The following is a 27448-nucleotide window of genomic DNA, read 5'->3' as shown; positions in this document are numbered from 1 at the left end:
TGGTCTTAATAATCATAGTGTGTTTTTTATACATAACATTGAATTGTTTTCCTTGAGAGCAATCGTGCAGTTTGCTGCTCTCGCATTTGCAGCATCCTACCACAAGGTGGCAGCAGCCTTCTGTGAGCTCTCTGTGGGTCATGTCTTCTCTAGAGGCAGTTTTCTTCCTCAGCAGCACCAGCATTTATCAGTCAAAATTGATAGTATAGACCAAACCCCGCCAGTTTAAAATAGCTAAATGGCCACGGGAGGCCAGTGAGTAAAAGTTCAGGAGAAGAATTGCCCCTCTGCCTGGCGCTTTTTGCCTGAATCTAAACTTACCCTTCATAAAGATAGAATACCTGATATGTCAGATGCCTCAAAATCCTGGGAGTTCTTGCCCATAATGAGATCTTGTTACAGGATCTTTTTTTTTTTTTTTTTTTTTTTGAGACAGGGTCTCGCTTTGTGCCCAGACTAGAGTGCAGTGGTACAATCACAGCTCACGACAGCCTCGACCTCCTGGGCTCAAGTGATCCTCCTGCCTCAGCCTCCCGAGTAACTGAGACCACAGACACGTGCCATCATGCCCAGCTAAGTTTTTATTTTTAGTTTTTAGTAGAGATGAGGTCTCTCTGTTGCCCAGGCTGGCCTTGAACTCCTGGACTCAAGTGATTCTCCCATCTCGGCCTCCTAAACTGAGATTATAGGCGTGAGCCACTGTGCCCAGCCTACAGGATGCTTTTGAAACTACCTGGGTGTCCACTTTTTGGGGTAGGTTAGCCTGTTTGCACAAAAGCTTGTGATGGGGCCAGGGCGGGACTTCTGTCCTACCGTTACATGGTTTGAATAGCTTCTGAAGAATTTTTCAAGTTACTTAATCATGTGACTTTATGGGGGGCCTCGGTCACATGGATTGGAAGCTGCTTTCTGGTGGCAGATGTGGCTCTGAAGTTGTGCCAGTTCTTGGCTGCAAGATTGCTGAGGTACTTTCTTCGTTTTTGCTGAGGGGTGATCCTTTACCACAAAGCAGGAGATATTCTTTGGTTCGTTAGGACAAAGGGATTTTTCTCTTAAAGGGAGTAGTACAGAATTGTTGGGGAATTCTGTTTTATCTGTGACTTTTTTTTTTTTTTCCCCTCACAGATGCGAGATCCAAGTCTTGTTGGAAGTAGTCTAGAGAGCACAGTTTCAAAGGAGAGTGCAGTGGTACCAGAAGGAGGAATTTGCCATTTGTTGAGCATTGGCAATGAATCAGAAGTTGTGCTAGGTACAGCAGTGGGTGCAAAAGTGGCGCTTTCTGCTCTGAGGCCTCTAGGCTGGGGATATGTCAATATGTTGGTGAAAATTTCAAAATATCAAGTATACAGCTCGGCATAGTGGCTCATGGCTGTAATCTCAGCACTTTGGGAGGCTGAGGCAGGCGGATTGCTTGAGTCCAGGAGTTTAAGGCCAGCCTGGGCAACATGGCAAGACCCTGTCTTTATTAAAAAAAAAATTAAGTATGATTATATACCAAATGAGGGCACACACAGAGATATAGGAATCCAGGGAGGACCATGAGGATGTCAGGTGCGACTGATGGGGTACAGCTATGAAGAACAGTTCTAGGAGTTCTTAGGGATCTCCTCAAGTGATTTGTTCTAGAAAGGCAAACATTCTGTCAGTAGGACTCTTAGTCTGTCCTTCACATCTGAGGAAACTGAGGCACAGAGTGGGGGGATATGTGCACCTACCATTGTGATAATAGCTGTAATATCAGGTTTACTTTGCTGACCATTTCATCACTCTTCAAGCTAGTCAAAAGAATAGTAGGTAGAAGACTATATAGCAGCCACAATAGATATTAATTGTATTAAAATAGCATGATTCAACCTTTACATTGAGTTTTAAGAAACTTGTGTGTGTAGTTCCCAGCTTACAAGAACAGAAAAGAGCTGGTAAGCTTTTCCAGGATAGGTTCTTGCTTGTTGACAGGTGATCCACTGCAGGACCTACTGTGGGGACCTGAAAGAGGCTGCTCAGGTGGGCTGACATGTCTCAAGGCCAGTCACCCCCGAGGGTATTGCCGTTGCCACCCTGCAGAGATTGCAGTGGTGACCCAGATTGACCAGAGAAAACCACTGAATTATCTATGTGCTTCATTCCAAAAGAGAAGTCTGTTTACATTTAGGTTTGTGGTCTGAAATACTGTAGTTAAAATAATTTGGGGAGCTTAGAGAAGTAAGTTGTTGTATCTTGAAAAATGGCACCTTATTCCTTAACTCCCCTGGATAAATGAAGTGGCAAAATGAAAGGGTGATTTTCAAAAAGGACAATTTGGTAAGGATTGTTGAGATTGAATCTCTTCTCCGCCATTTACCAAATATCTTCAGGTAAGTTTTATGCTACTCTTTATTTCAGCTGTAAAACGGGGATGATTCCTGCCTTGTGGGGTGCTTGTGAGACATAATTGGGAAAGCAGATGGCGGGTTCCCGCCTGGCGTATTACTACTTCATGGCAGTGGTTTGATTACTGCAAGTTTGAGGGCCCATTAAAACAAAGTGATTCATTTTGACAAACGTTTATGAAACGTGATCCTTTAATCAAAACCATTTACAATGATTTCACCCTGGCTGCATTCCTGAACTCTCATCCCTTCCCTGCCTTTCCACTCTCTGATGGTTCCCACATTCTGGTCAGTGTGGCTCTGAGGCAAGCACTTCCCCTTGAGAGGACCCTCTCGGTGCTAGCTCGGCAATGCGTTTTTCAGCTTTCTCCTGAGGACAGTGTTACCTCACAACTGGGCCGGCTGGTAGGAAAACATCAAGGGAGATAAAGAGGAGAAAGGTTCACAGAAACCAGTGAATCTGCCAGCCCTCTCTTTCTCATGTCTCCTGAGGAGATTTCAGACTACACCAGTTGTCCTAATGATTCTGAGCTTGTGAAGTGAGCTCTGCCTGGAGGGTTTGGTCGGTAGAATATGGCAAGTGCAAGAGTCACCTGTGTGCTGGCTGCCTCAGGTGCTCAGCCCTAACAAGCTCTGTGCAAGCTCTTGCCCTTCCTTGCCATGCTTTCCTTCCCCCTTCCTCAAGAGCCAGGTAATGCCACGTCTGCTGTGTACATGTAGGGAAGTGGGGAGGGTGGAGTGTTAAACTTGTTGCATAGGAAATCTCACCTGAGAGCCAAAAGGTTGGCAGGGTGACATGAGCCCTGCACTGGTAAGCAAAAGCATGTGCATCTGAGCTCCTTTTCTGACACTAGGTACCAGAGTTAACATGCCAAGCTAGGCTGGCCACTTAGAGGAAAGTGCATGGTTTCTACATCTGGAAAAGAAGGTGGTTGAACTACATGATTTCTGAGGTCCCTTCTGGTAATGCATGTCATTTTCTTTTCTTTCTTTCTTTTTGAAATTGAGATAGAGTCTTGCTCTGTAGCCCAAGCTGGAGTGCAGTGGTGCAAACATGGCTCACTGCAGCCTCAACCTGGGCTCAAGTGATCTTCCTTCTTGAGCCACCTGAGCGGCTGGGACCACAGGTGCACATCACTCTGCCCGGCTAATTTTTACATTTTTTGTAAGGACGGTGTTGGTGTTGCCCAGGCTGGTCTTGAACTCCTGAGCTCAAGTGAGCTTCCCACCTCAGCCTCCCAAAGTGTTGGGATTATAGGCATGAACCACCATGCCTGGCCATGATTTTCTTTACATTCAGTGCCAGTTCCACCCACAAGACGTTAGCACTGGCACCACTTGATAAAACTTGGGTTGGACTGCTTGGAGAGGCAGGTCAGAATGGGTTGTTGGTCACCATGTTAAATATGCCTTTTAGGGACAGTGATTTCTATGCTTCCTTATTTTGTGGGTAGTGTCCCAGGTTGTTGCCAATTATTTCAAGAGATTTTATTGAATTTCTAGAAGACTTTTTTTTTTTTTTTGACACAGTCTCACTTCGTCGCCCAGACTGGAGTGTAGTGGCGTGATCTTGGCTCTTGGGTTCAACTGATTCTCCTGCCTCAGCCTCCCAAGTAACTGGGATTACAGGCGCTTGCCACCATGTCTGGCTACTTTTTGTATTTTTAGTAGAGATGGGGGTTTCACCATGTTGGCCAGCCTGGTCCGGAGCTCCTGACCTCAGGTGATCTGCTCGCCTTGGCCTCCAAAGTGCTGGGATTACAGGCATGAGCCGCCGCACCTGGCCATCCTAGAAATACTTTAGAACAAAATTAATTTTAACTCCACTTTAAATTCCTGAAAAGTAAACCTGGTTTACTTTCTTTTTCAAGTCTGGTGCCTTAGTGATGTGTCTTGGATTCTGGCTGGTCCGTTATTAACCAGCGTGTAATTCTAGCTCATTCTCTTCAGTCTTTTCGTGAATATTTTTACTATTAAGTTCTAAGTATTTTCCCACAGCCTGTGGGAGGATATTAGCCTCTGCTGAGATTTACCATTCTGATAATAGTTCTCCCAGCAGGTACATTTTGTGGCAAGCTAAACCTTCCTAGCTTGAAGTACCACTATTTAACCTTGCAATAGAAAGGTCAGCTCCTGTAATCTTGCTCATGTGTGCTGCTTTTCTAGTAATTTTAGTGCATGTAGTCCTGAATAGGAACCACAATAAAACCTGATAAAAACCTCCAAAAACAAAAGTGTGTGGTTGTTTTTTTTTCTGTTTGAGACAGTCTTGCTCTGTTGTCCAGGCTGGAGTGCAATGGTGCAAACACGGCTCACTGCAGCCTCAAACTCCTGGGCTTAGGCAATCTTTCCACCTCAGCCTCCCAGACAGCTGGGACTACCACGCCTGGCTAATTTTTAAATCTTTTTGTAGAGATGGGGTCTCTGTGTTGCCTGGGCTGGTCTGGAATTCCTGGCCTCAAACAATCCTCCAACCTCAGCCTCCCAAAGTGCTGGCATTACAGGCATGAGTCACTGCACCTGGCCTATTTAAAGAAACTATTACTACGAATATAACATGGAATATTCAGGAAGCTAGAGAACAAAAATTACCTTACTACCCTAACTACTATAACTCATTTTTGGTGAATCTTAAAACCAATTTTAAGAGTGACACTTCATAGAATATCCAGTTGTATAAGCAAGTTTCAGATTAGGCACTTGAGATTAACAAACTGGTTTAGGAATTTAGGGACAAAAAATGTTTTTGAAACTGAATTTAAAGTCATGTTTGAAAATCTGATTGCAGGAGAAAGGCAAATGTTCACAGGTCACATTTAACCCTAATGGAGAATAAAAAGCCGAGAAAATTGGTTTACCAGGGATGATGTATATAGGTTCTAAACTCCCAACCAAACTTTGGCTCCCAGGCACAACTTTATGTACCCATGACTGGGGCAGATGAGAAGCGATGGCCCTGCTGCTATATACTAGGCACCATATAAATTATAATAATTAAATCTTCCACCCCGTGACGTGGATTTTATTATCTCAATTTTATAGAGAAGGAAATAGGCCTAGAAAGATGAGATAATTTGCCCAGGGTCTCAGAGCTAGAATGTGGAGATCCTACTGGCACTCTTGATTCTTAACTATGGTTTTTTTTTTTTTTTTTTTGAGACAGAGTTTTGCTCTTGCTGTTCAGGCTGGAGTGCAATGGTGCGATCTCTGCTCGCCACAACCTCTGCCTCCTGGGTTCAAGTGATTTTCCTGCCTCAGCCTCCCAACTAGCTGGGATTACAGGCATGCGCCACCACGCCTGGCTAATTTTGTATTTTTAATAGAGACGGGGTTTCTCTACGTTGGTGAGGCTGGTCATGAACTCCCAACCTCAGGTGATCCACCCACCTTGGCCTCCCAAAGTGTTGGGATTATAGACGTGAGCCACCGCACCCAGCCAACTACTATGTTCTAACCAGAATACTGTGTGCTCCCTTCAAAGGGCTGGGAGTGCTCTGGGGTCAGAGCTATATCTATGAGTGAATCTCGTGGATGGGATGACAGAATTCTAGTGTGACGAGGCGAGGTATGTGGGTACCGGCATTCAGAGATGAAGTGGAAGACCATCCCTAGCTGGTGATGATGAAGTGGAAGACCATCCCTAGCTGGTGGTGATGAAGTGGAAGACCATCCCTAGCTGGTGATGATGAAGTGGAAGACCATCCCTAGCTGGTGATGATGAAGTGGAAGACCATCCCTAGCTGGTGATGATGAAGTGGAAGACCATCTCTAGCTGGTGATGATGAAGTGGAAGACCATCCCTAGCTGGTGATGATGAAGTGGAAGACCATCCCTAGCTGGTGATGCCGTCTGAGCCATCTCAGGGATTTGCCGTGAGAGCAAAGGGGCCTGTTCGGCAGTGACTGGAGTTTGCTATTTCATATTGTCTCACAAAGCTTGTGCTAGTGTAGTCACTCTATTTACCAGGAAACTGCCCTGCTGGAGCCTGTTAACATTCTTAAACGAAGAACAACTCAAATATTTTTTTTTCCTGTTACAAAACTAGGATCTTTTCATTGGTGAAACACTATAAATAACCATAAGAAATAAATAAAAGATACTTATGATCTAGTCACCCACAGAAAACTTATCTGGTATGTTTTTTCAGATACCTGTAGCTGGATATTTGTTATCAGTTTTTCAGATTACAAATTATGCTGTGATGAAAAACCATGTTGCCAAATTTTGGTGCACATGCTTATTTTACGTAGGACAATTTCCTAGATGTATAATTGCTGGACCAAAAATAGGAGCATTATTAAAGTTTTAGGTATGCCTCACTAACTTGCTGATTTATATACCACATGTATGTATGAGGATGCTTTTATTGTCCTGCGTCTTTGCTGACACTGGGTGTAATCCTCAATCCCATCCCTACCTTTTAAAAATTGCCACATTTAGTCTGGTTGAGATTTGAAGTTTATTTTTAAGATCTTGCACATAGACTTCTCATGACGTAATACTTTCAGTAATATCTGCAGTTCAGAGTTATGGAAGTGGTTTATGAAGTCTTCCTATTATTAACAGAGAAAGTGCAGAAAAGGCAACTTTTACCACTGTATAAGCTTTGAGAACCTGAGGTGAAAAGTTGGTGGAATATTGCATCTTAAGAACTATCATTGGCTGGGGGCGGTGGCTCATGCCTGTAATCCCAGCACTTTGAAAGGCTGGGGTGGGTGGATTGCCTCAGCTCAGGAGTTTGTGACCAGCCTGGGCAAGATGGTGAACCCTGTCTCTACTAAAAATACAAAAAATTAGCCAGTGTGGTGGCACGTGCCTGTAGTCCCAGCTTCTTGGGAGGCTGAGGCTGGAGGATTGCCTGAACTCAGGAGGCAGAGGTTGCAGTGAGCTGAGATCGTGCCACTGCACTCCAGCCTGGGCAACAGAGCGAGATTTTGTCTCAAAAAGAAAAAGAAAAAACCCACTATTATTGAAATGACCTCGTCTGATCTTGTTTCCATTAATCTTCCTAATACAGGCTGGGTGCGGTGGCTCATGCCTATAATCCCAGCGTTTTGGGAGGCCGAGGTGGGTGGATCACCTGAGGTCAGGCGTTTGAGACCAGCCAGACCAACATGGTGAAACCCCATCTCTACTAAATACAAAACAAATTAGCTGGGCGTGGTGACATGCCTGTAATCCCAGCTACTTTGGGGGCTGAGTCAGGAGCATCGCTTGAACCAGGGAGGCAGAGGTTGCAGTGAACTGAGATTGTGCCATTGCACTCCAGCCTGGGCAAGAAGAGTGAAACTCCATCTCAAAAAAAAAAATCTTCCTCATACAAAGATAAATATATAAAAGATAGTGTATAAAGGCTAAAAAGTGTTTAGAATAAAAAGTCCAAAGACTAATTTCATTTCTCATTTTTAGAGAACAGAATTGCTCAGGTATCTTAACCCCAAGTCCTAGGTATCACTTAGAAGGTGCTGCTTGCTTTATAAGTTTGGTCCTCTGACAACCCCTCAACTTTTTTGGTGCCAGGGACTGGTTTCATGGAAGACAGTTTTTCCCAGTCGAAGGGTGAATGTGGGGCTGGAGAGCAGATGGTTTTGGGGTGAAACCATTCCACCTCAGGTCATCAGGCATTAGATTATCATAAGGAGCGCACAACCTAGATCCCTCACACATGCAGTTCAAAATAGGATTCCCTCTCCTATGAGAATCTAATGCCCTACTGATCTGACAGGAGGCAGAGCTCAGGGCTATTCCTATTATAATAATTTCCCTCCTTTGTCAGCACATTGTTAAAGAGCTGATAGTGTTAGACCAGGGAAAAATGGCCCTGAAAGAGCTGGAGAGAGGGATCCCTTTATTTGTAGACAGAGTCTAGAGGGAGTCAAGAGGCCTGGGTCCATGCCAAGCTTCTCCACCACTGGCTATCTGTAGGAAAGCCATTCAATCCCCATCATCAGCTGAGTGGGTTGCACCAGATTGTTTCTGAAGACCTGTGTGGCTCCTGAAATCTATGATAGGTGCAGATATCAAAGATAAGGAGATGTCTTGCCTGACTTAGTGGCTAAACTAACGGGTTTCCAGGTCTAGGGATGACCTGTAAGGTATCAGAGATGTCACAGGATAACAAAGTTGCTAGTGAGTTGTTTAACGCAAAATCTGCATAATCGACATAAATGTGCAATCTACACGAAGCATTCTCTCCAGCTTAAACAAGGGCTGGGCTCTGCATAGCCAAGAACCTTTTCAGTCTTTATTTTTTCCTTGGTGTCCTTTCTCATCCACCTTCCTTTGACACTACCCTGTCCCCAGTCCCTCTCAGGGCCAAAAGCATTAGAGAGAGCAGTGGAATGAGACCTGCTAACTTAGGAGCTCCTGCCTTCTGCTCTGGAGCCTGGAGGGCAGACAGAGGAAGAGCAGGCAGGTTCCACTTTTCCTCCCCAGGTACCTCCCCATGTTCATTTTTTTTCTCCTTTGCCCTTCATACATCCTTCAAGCCCTTACCTCTGCACAGATGAACTGTCCCTCACAGGAAACCCATTTCATTGTGTCCTTCCACAGCATTTCAACTGAAATTAGGAGAACCTGAGAATCGTCATTCTGAGTCAGATCCGTGCAGGAGTGAAAGTAACACATTTCTCAGAAGTGTGGTTGTTTCAGTGCTCTCACTGGATCTCTGCTGCCTCTTATTCTCTTCTCAATCCGGATCTTCATGGGAAACATACAGTTATGACACTTGGAATTTTTAGCATTTGGAGTCATGTGATTGTTTTCCACAGAAAGAGGAAAAAACTGAAGAGGGCAGAAGTTATATTACCCCACCCCATATACATGTGTGCATCTGTGTACGCGCATGCGCGCGTGCACACACAGGCACACACGCCCCTACTTCCAAGACTGAAATTGTATCTTTAAATGAAATACCATTTTTTTTGTTGAATTTCCATAGGATCACAAATTTGGAAGGGACCTTGGAGGTGGTCCAATCCAAACAACCCCTCCATGCATAACTCCACTCTGGAACGTCACTACTAGATGTTCATCAAGCTTTGGTGTTCTAGAGACAGTCCAATCTCTTTCCCTTTTGAAAAATTTCTAAAGTTTTGAAAATATGTGGTGTAAGTTTTCTCTCCTCTAGAACATTCCGACTTTAATCATTTTGTTGACAACTTTGTGAGTACTGATATATTAGAAATTGAAGGTAGCAAGAAATTAGGTAGAAGAAGAAATAAGCTAGTATTAACATCAAATTAAATCAAGTGAATAAATATCTACAGCTATGGGTAGAATAATTTGCTAGGGGTGTGAGAATGGTGGGAAGGGCAAAAGGCAGAAAGAAGTCACAGTTGTCTCCTTCAACAAGTTTAAGATCCAGAGAGCAGATTAGGAATAAACACTTTAAAATGTAAAAAGCCAAAGCACATACAAATAGCCAAAGCACGTACAAATAGCCATTCAAGTAGACAGTTAAAAAGTTGTCTCTCGTTGTCTCTAGTTAATTGCTAAATGAAATGTCATGAAAGTATGATGAGAGTTTGGAAGAAGGAAAGACACGAGTGGGTTTTGGGTCTGAGGACGTGGATATTGAGGTTGGATAGAACCCAGGTGAGCAGAACTGAAATGGTATTCCAGGAACAAGACACTAGCCTGGAGAGGGTGAAGACTCAGAAATTCAAACTATTTTGTGGAGCAAAAGCAGAAAATTGAGTGTGTCGCATATGGAGGGTTTGGGAAAGAATTTGCTTTAATAAATGAGGTTGAAGGGCAGGCATGAGATTTGGGCCAATGCCTAAAGGCTTGGGAATGTAATCCTGGGCAAGAATGGAGTGAAAGGTCATCTTTCTGGGCCCAGGCTTGTCATCCCCACCCAACATCCCCAAACTCTATTGGTTGTCAGTATGACGACTCGGGGAAAGGACAGGAGCAAAAGTTGCTGATCCCAGATTCATCAAGCTGAGGAGAAATTTTGGTGGGAGGAAGCCAGGAAAATGTGACAGCGTTTGACAGATGCTCAGCTGGGCTTTCCCCAGGCATTGCATATCTGGCAGCATGTTGATTAATTCCATCCACCTCAACGCAGGAAATCAGCTTGCTTGCTGAGTAAGTGAAGTCTGCACGGAACCCTGAGGAGTTGCTGCCAGCCCGCGGTTGCAAGGACAGACCACGCCCACGGAGGCTGCCGCCGAACGTTGACAAAGAACAGCCTCAGTTTCCCATTATTCTCTTCATCCCCACGCTTGCCAAAGAACCTTCCAAAGTAGGAAGATAGGTATGGTTCTTAGCTACGAGGGAGTGAAGCTCTGAGATTTAAGACGTCTTTTTTTTTTTTTTTTTTTTTTCAAATCTCAATGGCCTTTCAAGGATACTTGAGTCTCAATTTCTGTTTCAGAAAATGTCATGTGTTCCGTGAACCTCACTGCAATTTTATGGGAAGTTCAGCACCTTCCCTAATGTTCCCTAACGAGGTACATCCCAGGCTTTTATGTGATATGAATCATTTAGGCACCTTGTGAAAATGCAGCCTGATGAGTAGGTTTGGGATGGGGGCTGGAGAGTCTCCAATTTTAACAAGCCCCCAGGTGCTAACAAGCTAGATGCCGCTGTTCCCAGGACCAAACTTTGAGCAGTAAGATTCTCCTAGATTGCAGGATTGAGGGGTAAGAAAGAGCCAACTTTCTCATTCTAAATCTTGCTCTATCCATACGTGCTGCCTCCCCTCCTGAGGCTGTTGTCCTCTCTCTCTCTCTCTCTCTCTATATATATATATATGTATATATATAATATGCTCCATGTAGACATCATAAACCTGTTTTGTATATAAAGAGGTTTACCTTAGACATGTAAATAATGGAAGAGAATTAATGAATTAATTAAAGAATTAAAGCACAACATACACATTGAAACAATTTGAATGTAAGGCTCATGACTCTTAGTTCCCTGGTCATCTCAGATACTAGGAGTTTCTGGCTGGCAGCTCTCCTCATTTCTCTTCTCTCTAGGGTTAACTAAAATTCCTAGTATTATAATTATTTTGAAGACAAGATCTTGCTCTGTCACCCAGGCTGGAGAGCAGTGGCAGGGTCATGGCTCACTGAAGCCCTGACTGCCTAGGCTCAAGTGATTCTCCCACCTCAGCCCCTCAAGTAGCTGGGGCTACAGGCACACACCACCATTCTCAGCATTTTATTTTATTTTATTTTATGTAGAGACAGAGGCCTCTCTGTGTTGCCCAGGCTGGTCTTGAACTCCTAGCCTCAAGTGATCCTCCCACCTCAGCCTCCCAAAGTGCTGGGATTATAGGCATGAGCCACTGTGCCTGACCATATTATTTTTTATGTGTAGCAATTTCCCTGTCTTTACCCTGGAATAGGCTCTGTCTTTGCACTTCCAAAAAGGTAAGTTCTCTTCAAGACAGAAGTGCCATCTGGTCTGATATAAAATTCACAGCTCTCTTGGAAGGAGAAAACTGTTATGGCAATTTTTTTTTTTTTTTTTGGTAGCACCTTTTTCTTCCTGTTACCCAGCACAGAGACTGGTACAGAGTGAGTGTTTAATAAATGATGTTTCTGCTAACAAGTAGATAAAACTTGAATGCAAAAGCCTTCACAGGTCTACAGAATAGATTCAGAATTGAGAGGTCCCTCATGCGATCTGGAACTTTGTCCAGCCACTTAAACTGTATTCCGTCCAGGATCCTCACACAGCACTCTGGGGAAACTCCTTTCTGAAGTCTTTTTTTCTCCTTACTTTTCTTTTCTCAGCTTTTGCCTCTGATCCCCTTCTCTCACTGCTGTCTCTCCTGGCTTTTTTTTCATCAGAAGATCAGAAATTACATGCTTTGAGAAAGAGAGAGAATGAATGAGAGACAACTACAGAGACAGAAGGGAAAGGAAGACTTCTGTGTTTTTTATGTTCTGTTTACCTATACCCCAAGTAATTTCTACTTTCACAAATATTGGCATGTGAAGACCCTAGCACAGCGTTTTCATCTGACAAATGATCATTTCTTTTCTTTTGTTTGAGATAGGATCTCGATCTGTTGTCCAGGCTGGCGTGCAGTGGCACGATCACTGCTCACTGGAGCCTTGACCTCCTAGCTAAAGTGATCCCCTCATCTCAACCTCCTGAGTAGCTGGGACTACAGGTGTGCACCACCATGCCTGGCTATTTTTGTATTTTTTTTGTAGAGACGAAGTCTCACCATGTTGCCCAGGCTGGTCTCCAACTCCTGAGGTCAAGCTATCTACCCGCCTCGGCCTTCCAAAGTGCTGGGTTTACAGGCGTGAGCCACCGCACTCATACCTAATCGTTACATTTAAAAAGAAGGGTTAGTTTCTATGAATTGTGATTTTGTGGAGATTCTAGAAAGTGCATAATGGTTTTGAATATTTGACTCAAACAAATAGGAAACATTGAATTAGTAGGTTCAAAAAAAATCTGAAACTGGAAATCTTTTGCATTAAAAGGAAAAAAAAAAACCCACGAATGATGTAGAGTTTGTGGGGTCTGTAGTTTTCTGCTTTTTGGGAGAGGCTCACTTCCTTTTTACTCTGTGGTCCCTTCCACTTCTTGGAAGGTTTAAAAAATTTACTTTTTCTCCCTGTAATCTCTTTGGTCACATCTGACATGGTGTTGGTGAATATACCTTTCTTAGAGCTTTAGTTCTTGTTCCTTGATGGTTGGGGGACTGAGGATTGGTTCCTGATTAATTTCTAGAGCTCTCTCAAAAACTTAGTGAACTTCTAATCTAAGTCAATTCTTTTTGAGGCATAATTCCTAGAACATTTCTATTTCTTTGTTTCTTCATTCCTATAACTCTGTCTTGATTTGATGGCAGATTACTAGAACTATACTTTTACACTTTTAATTGAGTCCTTTTGTCCAATTAAACATTTTTTTCCAGATGCTTCATTCTAATTCTTGCCCTTAGGTAATTTACTTGGTTGAAAGGTTTTGTTGTGCATTTCTCTTTCAAAGGCTTTTTCAATCTTCTATTGCAACCTTACAGGGCTCTGAATTTCTTAATTTCTTTCCTTTTTTTTTTTTTTTGAGACAGAGTCTTGTTCTGTTGCCCAGGCTGGAATGCAGTGCCGTAATCTTGGCTCACCTTTGCCTCCAGGCTCAAGTGATTCTCCTGCTTCAGCCTCCACAGTAGCTGGGATTACAGGCACCCACTGCCACGCCTGGGTAATTAGGGTTCTGAATTTCCGAACTGTCTTCATTTCCTTTCATTTTTGTTTATCAACCTGCCAACTCTTTCCTGAGCTCATCTCTTTCATGTGTTACTTTGCCAAATGCAGACAACAGTATCCAAACACATGCAACTAACATTCTGTTTTCTAATCTCTTTCTCTAGAGCTTCAAGTTTATTAGGTACAAGATCTGCCTCTCAAGTTATTGCAGGCAATAGTTTAACTAAATGTTTTGCCATTGTAGAGCATGGATTATCATCTATCCAGCCTACAATTTTATTGCCATTATGGCCTGCTACCTGACCACTGTTTCATGCTTTTTGTTATGATAGCACTTTACTTCAAGGCATAAATTTCTGTAACTGCAGATATACTGTCATGTTGCAGTAGTATATCTTGATTAGATGCACTTTTTTTCTTTTTCTTTTTGAGAGAGGGTCTCACTCTGTAACCCAGGCTGGAGTGCAGTGGCACAATCTTTGCTCACTGCAGCCTCAACCTCCCGAGTAGCTGGGCTCAAGTGATCCTCTGGCCCCAGCCTTCCAATTAGCTGGGACTATAGGTGTGCACCACTACACCCAGCTAAGTTTTGTATTTTTTGTAGAGGGTTTTGCCATGTTGCCCAGGCTGGTCTCAAACTCCTGGCCTCAAGTGATCTGCCCTCCTTGGCCTCCCAAAGTGTTGGGATTACAGGTGTGAGTCACCACACTTGGCTAGATACCCCTTTTTAAAATGAGAATAAAACCTTTTAAAAGTTGGATTTGTTAAACTAAATGTATACATTTATTTTATCATTATTCCCAGCAATCTCATGTTATTATCTTACTGGTTTATATGTGCGTGTTCACTTTTTTCCATGACTATTTTAAGCTCATTAAGGTAGAGACTAATAATATAGTCTATTGCCTGTGCTAGTAGCCCCAACAAAATGTATCATGGCTTCAAGCACATATGAGGTCATGAAAACATCTTGCTGATTTGGATGTTTGACGAACTATAATATTTTACCACATTTGAGGCTGTGTGTAACTCATTGCTAAGACAACAGAGTCTTTTGGTATCTCTTTGTGGGCTCTTGGAGTTGACTGTAGTCATCTCACTGTCAGTGTGTTGAATAATGGCTCCAATGCATTATTGAAACTCTTAAAGCTGGTGACAGGTTAGATCATGAGTGGTATAGAGCCAGTCAGTGAAGGGTTCCACCACAGTCAGCCATCTGCCCATCATATGTTCGTTATTGTGTCCCTGGTATTAGCACATGATTTACATTATGGGAAGTGCTCAATGAATGTTAGATAAGAATCTGGATCTGTTGATTTAGTTTGAACTCAGTGGTAGCCAGTTACCAGTGTGGCATCCTGATAAGACAGTTGTTTTTACCCCAAGGGGGAAAACTGTGACCAAAGATCAGTGTTGCCTCCTGCTTACATGAAGAACCATTTTGTTCTCCCCTGCAATCTAGCAAATCCTCTTGTTTTGAATTAGGTACTCTTGGTTCCAACTGATTTATTCATTCTTTCTTTCAAGAGAGCTGGTATATTCTTCTATGCATTGAGGTACAGCTCTGAATGGAAAAGAGATCACTGAAGAAAGTGAGTGACTCAATCCACTCAATTTAGTACACATTTAAAGGTCTATTGCACATGTTGCTTTGGGAGCATGAGTGATACAAGCAAAGATGAAAACATGGCTCTTGATTTCATGGAGCTAGCTTCACTGTGCACATGGAAGGTCACTCCCAGGGAGGCCTTGAAAATTCTCCATAAGGTGGGCTTAGGGGGTTCAGTCTGGCTAGAAGGGGTTGGCCAGGGGACTTGAGTCTGTCTTTGCATAGAATACACTGTTTAATCTAGATTGTATATTTGAGGATGTATATTTGGAGAAGGAGGCTGGTAGAGATTATTGGGAAGCAGGGTAAAGTTACCGAGATATATGAAGACCCCAGGGAACTATCCTAAAACATGTACGTGAGGGCGAGATACACAAGTATTGGCACAAGAGGTTGAGGAAGGGAACAATGCCTGAAAGGGTGATTTGAGGAGATCTTTTTGTAGAAGTTACACTTCTGGTTGTTCCAGAGAGAGGTGCAGAGGACTGCACAGGCATGGAGGGGAGCAGGGTGGATGGAAGGCCTGTAATCACAGAATTTTGATCAGTTTTGGAGGGCCTTCCAATGAACCTAAAAACAACTTTCTCTTCATTTTCTTCATGTGAAGAAAATGACAAAGAGTTGTTCGAACATGTTATGCTAGAGGAAAATAACTTTGCCCTGCTAGAATGTGTCCTGCCTTGTGAAAAATGATGTATAATTTTACCCAATCTTAATGGATGTAAAAAAAGATAAGTTACTGTTCTGTGGGGAATGTCTGTGTATCTCTAGGGCACAATGCCTGACATATAGAATGTGTTGAACAAATGTTTGACAAGCTGAACTGAACTGAGACAAATTAACTTTTTGCAGATCATTTAAATTTCATGTCAGAGCATTAAAGGCTTCTTTTTTTCCTTCAAAAATTAGAAAGAACATTTATTGTTTCTTGTTAAAATATGGCGCTCTCATGAGAAAAGAGTATGCAGAAAGAGCCTTCCTTCACCCTGGGTTTTCTCACTTATCCCAGCAGGCTGGGCCTGTCCTCACTGTGTAGAAAGGAAAGTTTTTCACCTATTCTTGGGAAATGAGGCTATTCTACTCTAGTTTTACTTTTGATTACTTGTGTAAAAAAAAAAAAAAAAGGCAAAATCCAACAGCTAATAGGTTATCTCTTCCTGGGCATATATGCCCAGTCCGCTTGGACACAGATGTGGGGCTCAAGTCCAAATCCCCATGTGCAGCCCAGGATTAGGTGGTACCCTGGAAATCAAGTGAGTGTTCCTGGCTAGGGATTGAAGACAATCTCAGCCCCTGGTCAGCTGGTTGAAAACATCCAAAGTGCCTCCAGTGAGAAGCTGAGATTACCTCTTTAATGAGAAACACTTTGGGTGTGGTAGGGCCAACCATCAACTGGTAGGCAGTATTCTTGCCACAGGTAGTATCTGGTCTAGAAACTACTAGATCTCCAAATCCTCTTAAGGTCCCTTACATTGACAAGAATGAATTCAAGTTGCGAAATGGCACACCAAGTTATACAAGGTAGAGGATGTCATTAAGGCAATAGTCTCACCAAGTCCATGCGCAGAGCTCTGATCCCACCGTCTCCTCCCCTCACTCTCCAAGTCTGCTTAGTTCTGCCCACTACTCTTCCTTCTCAGCGACAGTTCCAGCATCCAGAAGTCTTGAGCAGCCTTCTGCCTCACAAGTTGGGGGTGGCCCAATTAAGAAACTTCATGGCAACTTCAAGGCCAAGGAAACAGGCCGCACTGGCTCGGAAGGCTCGGGTCATCACTGCATCAGACCCTTTAGACAAGGATGTGATTCCTTCATCCCAGATCAGCTCCCTCAGCACATCTCCAAAACCGTTAGGATGTTTCCCAGGAGGTGCAGTCTGAAAGGGAGACTTGAGCACATCTTGGGGGACTGCCATAGCCCAATTGAAGATCCCTGCAATGCACCCAGCCGCCAGGATTCAAGGCACACTGAGCTCACGGGCCTGCTTTCCTTCTGGAGTGAAGATATTTTTTAGCCATTCATATGTCATGAAATACGTTCTGCCAGCTGGAACATCTCACATAAGGGTAAGCACGGTCCCTTTGTAGATGCCTCGGATCTGAAACTCCTGGCACAACTTCTTTGCACAATCCAAGGTTCCAGTGTACTTGGTTTCCCCTGAAGAAGGCTGAAAGTGTAACAAGCACTTGATGGGTTCTCCAGGGGTCACAATGCCTGTGGTGAATGTACCAGATAACATCCCAGCTGCAAACAGCTGGGGATAGCCGAGCACATCCTCTGGGTGTTTCTGTCATAGTTGCTTCCTCAAACCAAACCCAGAGAAGCACACAGCAAACATGGGGGTGACACCGATGATAAGGGCAGCCATTCCCTGATACAGCCCTGTGATGCCCCTTCTAAGAGTCTTTGGGAGAGAGTCAAAGTCCCACAGTATATGGGAGGCTGTCTAGGCAAACTCCGTGGCTGTGTCTGCAGTTGGACCTTGACAGTGTCCAGAGGGTGCCCCATGAACACCAGGCACGTGCCACTAAAGCCGCTGGCCAGCAGGTTCTTGAGCGGGCTGATGGGCTTTGGCTGGTAGGCTATGGTCAGTCTGCCTGTCCCTCAGTCTGTCAGTTACTGGGCCGTCCTGGCTCTGCTGCCCTAGCTGCAGCGCCAGGGCTGCCAATCTTGCATTTAAAGGCTTCTACTTGCTAATTAATTTTGGTTAAAAAAAATCATTCTTAGAGATAGCCAAAGTAATGGGCATTTAAGTGTTGTATAAATGTGATTTTACGTATATGTATATTTGTCCATGGCTCCTGGTTCATAGCTCCCATAGCCTCATTGTATCCTAAGTGATAAAAATAATAAGCATATCTTTTGTTAGGGTATTTAGCTTTTTTGTCTTTGGTTCCTGAAGCAGCTTCAGACAGCTTCAGAGCAATAAAGGTGAAAAAGACTGTCTTTTATTGTAATGTTGGGGTGCTTTAGGCCTAAGAAATAGGCCTCAGAAAAAAGAATCTCCCTCTCTGAACTTCTCCTGCCCACGTTTTCTCCCCAAGACCATAGAAACGGAAAATATCCTGTCATCTAACATCACCCCCACACCTTTTGTCTTGGAGCTGGTCATAAAGAAATTCTTTGATTCACCTTGTCTAATCGTAGGCCATAAGACCCTCAATTCAGGAAAGGTCCTTCCCTCTACCCAGGAGGAAGGAAGGCTGCTCAGAGAGGCCAAGAAGAATCTGAACAGACAGGCCTGGCTGAGTTTCCTCATTCAACCTATTAATATCAGGTTATACCCTTTTTATCCAATCACATTTGTTTACAGTTTTCCATGTTGTAATCATGTCTGCCCAATGAAGACTCCATAAAAGGCCCAAGAGGATGGGATACAAAGAGCCTTTGGACCACTGCGTGGAAGTTCTAAGAAAGGTAAACAGTTACTCATCCCTGTGCTGGGAGGGTGGTGCACCCCAGCTCCATGGGAAGGAACACTTCTGTGCTTGCGACCCTTTCAAACCTTGCCCTATGTACCTTTTTATCTGACTTGTATCCTTAAAAATATCCTTTAGAATATACTGGTAAATATAAATTAGTGTTCCCTAAGTTTTGTGAGCTGTTCTAACAAGCCTAATCAAACTCAAGGGGTTGTGGGAACCTGAACTTGAGGCCAGTCGGTCAGAAGTCCCAGAGGCTTGGACCTGTGATTGGTGCTTAAAGTGGGAGTGGTTTTGTGGGACTGAGCCCTCAGCCTGTGGGATCTGACTCTACCTACCTGGAGATAGCGTCAGAATTGAATTGGATTAGAAGATGCTTAGCTGGCATTGGATGAAGAATTGATTTCTTGCTTGTTGATGTAGATGAATCCCCACATATATGGTCATGGAAATCTTTTGTGTTGCTGGTTGTGGTGTGAGAGCAGAGGAAAACAGTTTGTTTTCTCAACACAATGAATAATAATTATTTATTAAGCACCAGTAGGAGTCTAACCATGCGGTTAAAAAATAATTAGTTCTGGGAGATAACAAAACTACCAGGGTATATCATTTCTGAATTTTTTCACTGATGTCATTCATTTCTTTAGTTTTGTTTTCCCATTCATAAAATGGAGATAAAGATAGTTTAGTACCAAGCCTCCTGTAAGGATGAGTTTTCTCCCATTTAAATCACGATTCATATTGCATGACTAGAAAGTAGAACATATGGTCCGTGACAAGGGTGTTGGCAATTGGTGGAAGAACAAAAAAGATTTGACAACAATTTCTAACTTGGTTCATCTCTGTAGTAAATTAAAAATTTTGCTCTGATTTGTGGGCAATGGGGGTGGAAGTAGGGTAGAAGGAAAGAAAAATTTGGTCCTTTTCCTGTCATCCTTTTCTTTAGGGTCCCCCTTTTGTTCCCCTTCGGGAAATGGAATAAAAAAAAACCCCTGCATTCGTCAGTAACTCTGGGTCAACCACAACTTAAAGACAGTAAGCAGGTCAATCAAAACAGGGGCAATGATAGCTATAAAACTAACAGGTACTCTCATTGATAGAACACAGGCATACACAGGAAGATACATTCACAGAAAGAGCTTCCTGCACAAAGCAAGCCACCAGCACAACATGACAGTGAAGACCCTGCATGGCCCAACCATGGTGAGTAGCAGCAATCGTTCTGGTTTAAGGACAGTCATGCCTAGGATTTCAGAAAACAGAATCCTAAGGAATTAGGTTTGATTGGGGTCTTTTTGGAATTACTTCTTTAAAAAACAGAGATGACTTTAATTTTCACTCCTGTCTGGTGGAGAAAAAGAAAAAAATAACTAGAAAAGTTATAATGGCATAAAAGTGCAGCTCCTGGCCAGGCGTGGTGGCTCATGCCTGTAATCCCAGCACTTTAGGAGGCCAAGGCAGGCGGATCACATGAGTTCAGGAGTTCGAGACCAGCCTGACCAACATAGCGAAACCCTGTCTCTACTAAAAATACAAAAATTAGGTCAAGCCTGGTGGCTCACGCCTGTAATCCCAGCACTTTGGAAGGCTGAGGTGGGTGGATCACTTGAGGTCAGGGGTTTGAGACCAGCCTGACTAACTTGAAACCCTGTCTCTACTAAAAATACAAAAATTAGCTGGGCGTGGGGCAGTTGCCTGTAATCCCAGCTACTCCGGAGGCTGAGGCAGGAGAATGGCTTGAACCTGGGAGGCGGAGGTTGCAGCGAGCCAAGATCATGCCACTGCACTCCAGCCTGGGTGACATAGCGAGACTCTGTCTCAAAGAAAAAAAAAATGCAGCTCCTCACCCAATGGCTTTTGCCCAGGTGGTGTTAGTGTGTGCAGTCCTTAGCATCACAGACAACTAGCATGTTCTCTCCTGTGGCCATCCGTTATAGAGTCAGGTTGGCCTGAAATTCTTATGGTGGGAGCTTGGCCAGCCCTTTAGGGATTATGTACATATACATTTTAACGAAGGAAACTGGGGCCTCAAGAGGTTTAATGATTCCCCTGAGACTACAGGAGTGCCCTGGATGGAAGAAATGAAATCACCCAGTGTTGACTTTGGACAGCTCCTAGAGAAGGGAAATTTCCCATGTCTCTGATTGCTGTTTATTTATTTTACACCATCTCATTCTTCTTGGAGGAAAGAGAGATGTTAATGCAATGAAAATCTAGCCCCAGCAGGTCTGGAATCTTGCCTGGCATTAGTCAGATAAGGCCTGGGAAGAATTTACTATAGAGGTACACGAAAACAGGGGTTAGGAAATCCTGCATCATATTACTAGCTTAGATAATTTCCCTTTTTTCTCCTTTTACAAGCCATACAACTTAAAAGAGCTTGAATATCATAAAAGGTTCATGGCATATAGCAACGGTATGTTTTATTTTATATTTATGTGTTATTTTAAAGATTACATGTAGCTCAGAAAAGTGCCATATTTAGGGGCATAGGCTTTGATGTCAGGCAGACCTGGCTCCACTGCTTGCTAAATGTAGGATTTTTGGGTAAGTTATTTATCTTCTCTGTGCCTCCGTTTCCTCAACTTTACGGTGGGGATAACAATGGCATCTTTCTCATGGCATTTATTGGGAGGATTAATTAATGTCTTTGAGAATAAATGAGTCTATACTCTGTACTGGCAGATTTGTGTATGCTTAATTTTCAGTTAATTTGGCCATTCTAATAAACAAGGACTGATAATGATAGAGAAAGCATTCAGTAAGTGTTAACTGTTCATATTAATATTGTTATTATTATCCTGGAAATTCTGATCAATCCACTGAAGTAGATGGGAATACTTTCCACTTTATACAGATGAACAAAAGCTCAAATAAGCTATTTATTTAACATTGCTGGATACTGTAAGCACAAGAACTGGTACACCAATCTAAGCTTTCTGTCTCCACATACAGTATGCTTCTCTTTGAATGGATCAGAGGCAAGATTTCTGAATTTAAAGCCATTGTATCCAAGCAATTCTGTTGGGTAGCTTTGTGCTCCATAGCTATTTCTATTTCTAGTTTCCTTAAAGAAATCTGTTGGGTTGTCAGCAAGAAACCTAAGAGTGCAAGGAGCATTGGAATAGGATTAGAAGTTGAGAGGTGCAGGCAGATAGGACATCCTCAATAAGTAGTTGAGGCAAATTCTCATGGACCTAGAGGTTGGCCAGGTGCATGCTTACATGCGTTCACACATTGCTGGTGAGTATAGAGGATGGATGTTCAGGTTGCTCAGGTGGGCTCACATTAGAGTGAGGTGCAAAGCTAGGCTGAGAAGGTTGGTGTCCTGTTACAGTTCACCTTCACCTGGTGCTTTTCCTTGCCTCTGTCCTCTATTCTACAGACTGAGAGCGATATCTATTCATCTGCTTTATAGGTGGCATATAAGAGTTCAAGTCATGCTCTGGATTTCTGTGAGAGGTGCTGTTTAAATCATTCTTAAGAACCAGCAACAGCCTGGTTCAGAGCTCCTGCTCTGTATTACATAACCGCTAAAATCTACAGTTTCAGATCAAAAGCTTTGTGGAGCAAATTGGAGTAATTTGCAGACATCATCTGATTTCCTGATAACGAGCTATGTGACCTACAACACTTATGCACAGCTAGTACAGCTGTCACATTACTTAAAATACTTGGCTCTTCTAATGAGACAAAACTAAGATTAATGTTGGTAATAATAAAAATGACCTTCAATGACAATAGCACTGACTACTGACACCTAGGCTTGAGTCCCCAGACTGGTACTCATAGGCTGGTGAACCCAATCAAGTTATTTATTCCCTCTGGGACAGAACTCTTTCACCTGTCTAATTGGGATAATTAATACTAGCTCTGATTACCTCACCAGGTAGTTGTGAAAATCCAGTGTTTAAAGAGATGTGAAAGAATTTTCTAATATACTCTAAGAATATATAAGCAAATGTAATAATGACTTGTTAGAAGCATGGTAATTATTGCTAAATCATATAACTCCAATGTATGTATTTAAAAGTTTTCATAATGAAAATTAATAGTGATTCAGTGAGTATGACACAGAAGAGGAAAGAGAAAACACAAAGGAGGAATTTACTTAAGAACCCTAAAGATGTGATTGGTAGGCTTGGGAAGTTATCTAAGACCCTCTAATATAAGTTGGCATCTTTAAAAAAAAAAAAGTCATAGCAGGCCAGGTGCGGTAATCCCAGCATTTTGGGAGGCCGAGGTGGGCAGATCACTTGAGGTCAGGAGTTCAAGACCAGGCTGACCACATGATGAAACCCTGTCTCTACTAAAAATACAAAAAATTAGCAGGTGTGGTGGCACACGTATGTAATCCCAGCTACTTGGAAAGCTGAGGCAGGAGAATCACTTGAACCTGGGAGGCGGACATTGCAGTAAGCCGAGATTGTGCCACTGTACTCCAGCCTGGGCGACAGAGTGAGACTCCATCAAAACAAACAAACAAACATACAAACAAACAAACAAACGCCATAGCAGTTTGTCAAGACAGAAGGTATATAAGTGTAAATTCCACATCTATCTAGTCCACTGTGTAGCGCAATATAGAGTTAGCAAGAGTCGCCAGTACTGGATACTTAATAATATGCTGCCAGTGTTCTTCATGATTTATATGGATCATCTCATTTAATCTTCACATATTTATTTATTTTTTTTTGAGGAAACAGAATCATAGCTTCTAAGAGTCCTGGAATTGAGTTACAGACCCTGGACTTCTGACTCTGAAGCCCATGCCCTGAGCTACCACACTATAAAGTCAAGAACTAGTTGTTGAATGAATGAACGACTGTGGGGGATGAAAGCTGATTGCTGATTATCTAAAGGCAAATCAGCCTCATTCTGACTTTTCTGGGTCAACCTTGCTTTCAGCTTCTTTTTAGTATCAGCTTCCTCAGTATGGCAAATACTCAGTGTGGCAAATGGACACTATGACCTTTTTGTTTACTCTTATTGTTTTTTGTCTCTAGTATCTGCAAAATATGAAAAGGAGGGCCTATGAAACCAACATGTCTAATCACCTTCCCTACCTTAACTCATAGAAGGTGTGAGCCTGAACAATGCTAAGCCTAGAGAATAAAAATAGCTTATCTTCAGCTCTTTTTTTTTTTTTTCCCAAGAAGGAGTCTCACACTGTCGCCCAGGCTGGAGTGCAGTGGTGCGATTTCAGCTCACTGCAACCTCCACCTCCTGGGTTCAAAGGATTCTCCTGCCTCAGCCTCCCAAGTAGCTGGGATTACAAGCGTGCACCACCATGCCTGGCTAATTTTTATATTTTTAGTAGAGACGAGGTTTCACCATGTTGGCCAGGCTGGTCCTGAACTCCCGACTTCAGGTGATCCGCCTGCCTCGCCCTCCCAAAATGCTGGGATTACAGGCGTGAGCCACCACACCTGGCCTTCAGCTCTTCTTCTGTATTATGTTGAGAGTTGGTGATGGGCCTTGCTCATCCCCAGTAAGGGTCAGTGGCAATGGTGGGTGAGCAAAGCATGGTTGTGACAAAGGGAATCTGGCAAGATTTTTAGCTTTTCTTTTCATTAGGTCTTAGTGCATTTTCATTCTTTGCACATGCGTATAACACCAGATAAACTGGCATTTCAACGTAAGTATAAAAAAAATGCTCCAGAGCTAAAGAGAAATAGTTTCCATATTCTCTGTTGTTGTGCATCATTAGTGCCCCGGTTTCTTTCAATTAGCATGGATAATTGGAACTTTGCTATCGTTGGTTTTGCATAATGTTTTTCTTAATGCAGTGAGCTTAACTAAATAGTTCAATTTAGCTGTATCATTTTGTTCATTCATTCACTCACTCACTCTTTCATTCATTCCAGAAGTGTTTATGGAACATGTGTAATATGCAGGAACTTACAATCTAATGGGTGTAGATCTGACAGGAACACAAATACTACATTTCCAGACAATTAAAAAATGCTGCTTGAGTGCTAGATGATCAAAGCTTTATAGTTTAAGGATAATAAACATACTTCTGATTGAACCATTTTAGAGACTGTTCTTAGAGGAGATCACATCTGAGCTGGGCCTTAATGGAAGGGTAGGATTTTGACAGACAGGGTATTCTAGGCAGTGTATTCTAGGTAGAGGGGTGGCTCCGAAGAAGGATTTTGTGGGAGATTCATGGGATATCAAGTTGGAAATAAAAACAAGAGCTATCGTTTATTAAGCCTCTATTTTTGTTATACAGATTTATAGGTGTTTTATATAGAACATTCTATTTAATCTCATTAGTAGTCTTATAAAGTTAGCATTATTATCCAGTTGGAAGGAAGAGAAACTAGAGGCTCAGCAAGGAAGCCAGGATAGGATTTTAACTCAATCTCAGACCCTAGCATCTTTCTGTCTCACTGTTTGGGAGCTTTTAGACTACGGAGGGCTTCAGTTACTAGCTAGGCTAATGCGTTTAGTTCTCAGTTTGGCACCTTGATACCTTTAGGTGTGAGTGTTCCCATTTCCAGGTGAGGAACTGAGGTGCAGAGAGAAGCCCTGATCCCATAAAAGGACAGGAATGCTGAGTTCCGCCAGACCATGCATCTCTTGCTAGTAGGTGAGGCGAGTCTCTAACTGATTGCAGCATCTTCTATTTTCCAGGTCAAGTACTTGCTGCTGTCGATATTGGGGCTTGCCTTTCTGAGTGAGGCGGCAGCTCGGAAAATCCCCAAAATAGGACATACTTTTTTCCAAAAGCCTGAGAGTTGCCCGCCTGTGCCAGGAGGTAGTATGAAGCTTGACATTGGCATCATCAATGAAAACCAGCGTGTTTCCATGTCACGTAACATCGAGAGCCGCTCCACCTCCCCCTGGAATTACACGTAAGTGCAAACGAGACTGATCTTCACATTCTTTGGAAAAATATGTTAATTCATTCTAATCATAAAGTAGAAAATGTAGAATATATAGAAAAAGTAAAAGGGAAAATCCTCTTAACAATGAAAATTTCACTTTACCTGGGAGCTCATATCTTTCTTGTTTTGAACTAGGTTCACCTTTGTGTTCAAAAATATCACCTAATATTTTGGTTCCACATTCTCATAGACTTTGTACCTTTTTCTGCTTCATGTAGTTCTAGGATAGAATTCACAAATTTTCCTGTGTTGGAAGAGAGGGTTCTTTAAAGCAGATTGCATAATTATCTCCTCATGAGGATAAATGGGAAACAGAAAAGTCGGTTTAAGAGATTCACTCAGGTTAGACATTATCCTTTAAGGAGTGGGAATGAGTGGAGGAGAAAGGCCAGTCTGGGAAATGGGATGTTAGGTGGAGACCTTCAGGGTACAGTCTTGTAATCTGGCATTAAGATACAGGTTCTTGGAACACCAAGCACTCCCTCATACTCTCCAAATGTAAGTATAAAAATAGATTCCAGGGACAACTGAAGTGCTTCTGGGGTTGTCACGTAGCTTCTCATGTGAGTGTGTTATGAGAAAACCTTGGGACTGTAGTGCCCCCTGCCTCAAACTGGGAAGATGTGGAGAGACCAAAGAATGACTTGGACAAGTCCAGCTTAGCGAGTGGATGAGTTTATTAAGACTTACATATGGGGCACCCTAGGGCCACAGCAGGACAGATCTAGAGATCCACTCCGCCTCCCATCTCTAAGCTGCTCTTAAGAGAATTTTCTGGCTCTTTGCCTACTGTGTGTGTCCAGTGGGACTGTTTTCCTTGGTAGGTTCTCAGATACTCTCTGAGATGTTTGGGTTCTCAGTGGCCTGCTCCTTGGCTGTGCATGGTGTCCTTGGCTCACTGCCCATCCTTCAGGGTTCAGACAGTGGACACACACCCTCAAGTAAGCTGGTGGGAGTTGTGTCACACTACAAGTGGAATATGTACAATGGCAAGCTGGCAGGATAAATGTTGTGGTCTTTATGCCTCCAGGCAGAGGGGCCTATTAAAGGAGAAATGGAGAGAAGGTCTGAGATTCACAGACTTCTGGGACTGTGGCTTTCCTTTCCAAGCAGCAGGCTCTGTAGACCGACTAGTGATGGAAGACTGACGAGTGACGTTCAATCTCCAGGCAGAGAATAAAGAATAATAATAATAATAATGCCAATGAAAGATCTAATGTTAATTGAATGCTAACATTTGTACAGTGGGGTATTTTATATGTACTCGTATCACTGAGCATTCTCAACAGTTGCATAAGAAAATGGTATATGAAAATCCGCATCTTATAGTTGAGGAGACTGAGGCTTACAAAGGTAAGCCACTGCCAGAGGCTGGTGTATGCTTCCAGGCTGTGTGGCTCCAGAGCCTGTGCCACCGCCCTGCAGAACTGCCTCCCTGCAGGTGAACACCCGGTGCTGTGGGGCCCTCATTCGCTGTCTTCCTCCCCCATGCCTCACCATTGTGCTTTGGCTTGCTCCTCCTGCAGTGTCACTTGGGACCCCAACCGGTACCCCTCGGAAGTTGTACAGGCCCAGTGTAGGAACTTGGGCTGCATCAATGCTCAAGGAAAGGAAGATATCTCCATGAATTCTGTTCCCATTCAGCAAGAGACCCTGGTCCTCCGGAGGAAGCACCAAGGCTGCTCTGTTTCTTTCCAGTTGGAGAAGGTGCTGGTGACTGTGGGCTGCACCTGCGTCACCCCTGTCATCCACCATGTGCAGTAAGAGGTGCACATCCACTCAGCTGAAGAAGCTGTAGAAATGCCACTCCTTACCCAGTGCTCTGCAACAAGTCCTGTCTGACCCCCAGTTCCCTCCACTTCACAGGACTCTTAATAAGACCTGCATGGATGGAAACAGAAAATATTCACAATGTATGTGTGTATGTACTACACTTTATATTTGATATCTAAAATGTTAGGAGAAAAATTAA

At 43.1% G+C, this 27448-nt stretch overlaps 1 protein-coding gene and 1 pseudogene across 1 annotated transcript; one reads left to right on the top strand and one right to left on the bottom strand.

Moving 5' to 3' along the window:
• Positions 1-126: 126 nt before the first annotated feature.
• Positions 127-27448, top strand: IL17F (interleukin 17F). Its single transcript, XM_055264459.2, has 6 exons — positions 127-1249; positions 10441-10629; positions 18472-18575; positions 19681-19783; positions 25223-25443; positions 27003-27448. Exons 4-6 carry the CDS (start codon positions 19751-19753, stop codon positions 27238-27240), a joined length of 492 nt encoding a protein of 163 aa, XP_055120434.1. The 5' UTR covers positions 127-1249; positions 10441-10629; positions 18472-18575; positions 19681-19750; the 3' UTR covers positions 27241-27448.
• On the bottom strand, positions 16814-17977 carry LOC129473104 (mitochondrial carnitine/acylcarnitine carrier protein-like; annotated as a pseudogene).

Source organism: Symphalangus syndactylus, chromosome 23 (assembly GCF_028878055.3).
Source record: "Symphalangus syndactylus isolate Jambi chromosome 23, NHGRI_mSymSyn1-v2.1_pri, whole genome shotgun sequence".
Classification (NCBI taxonomy): Eukaryota; Metazoa; Chordata; class Mammalia; order Primates; family Hylobatidae; genus Symphalangus; species Symphalangus syndactylus.
Note: the sequence above shows the minus strand (reverse complement) of the source record. Positions and strands in the feature narration are given on the sequence as shown.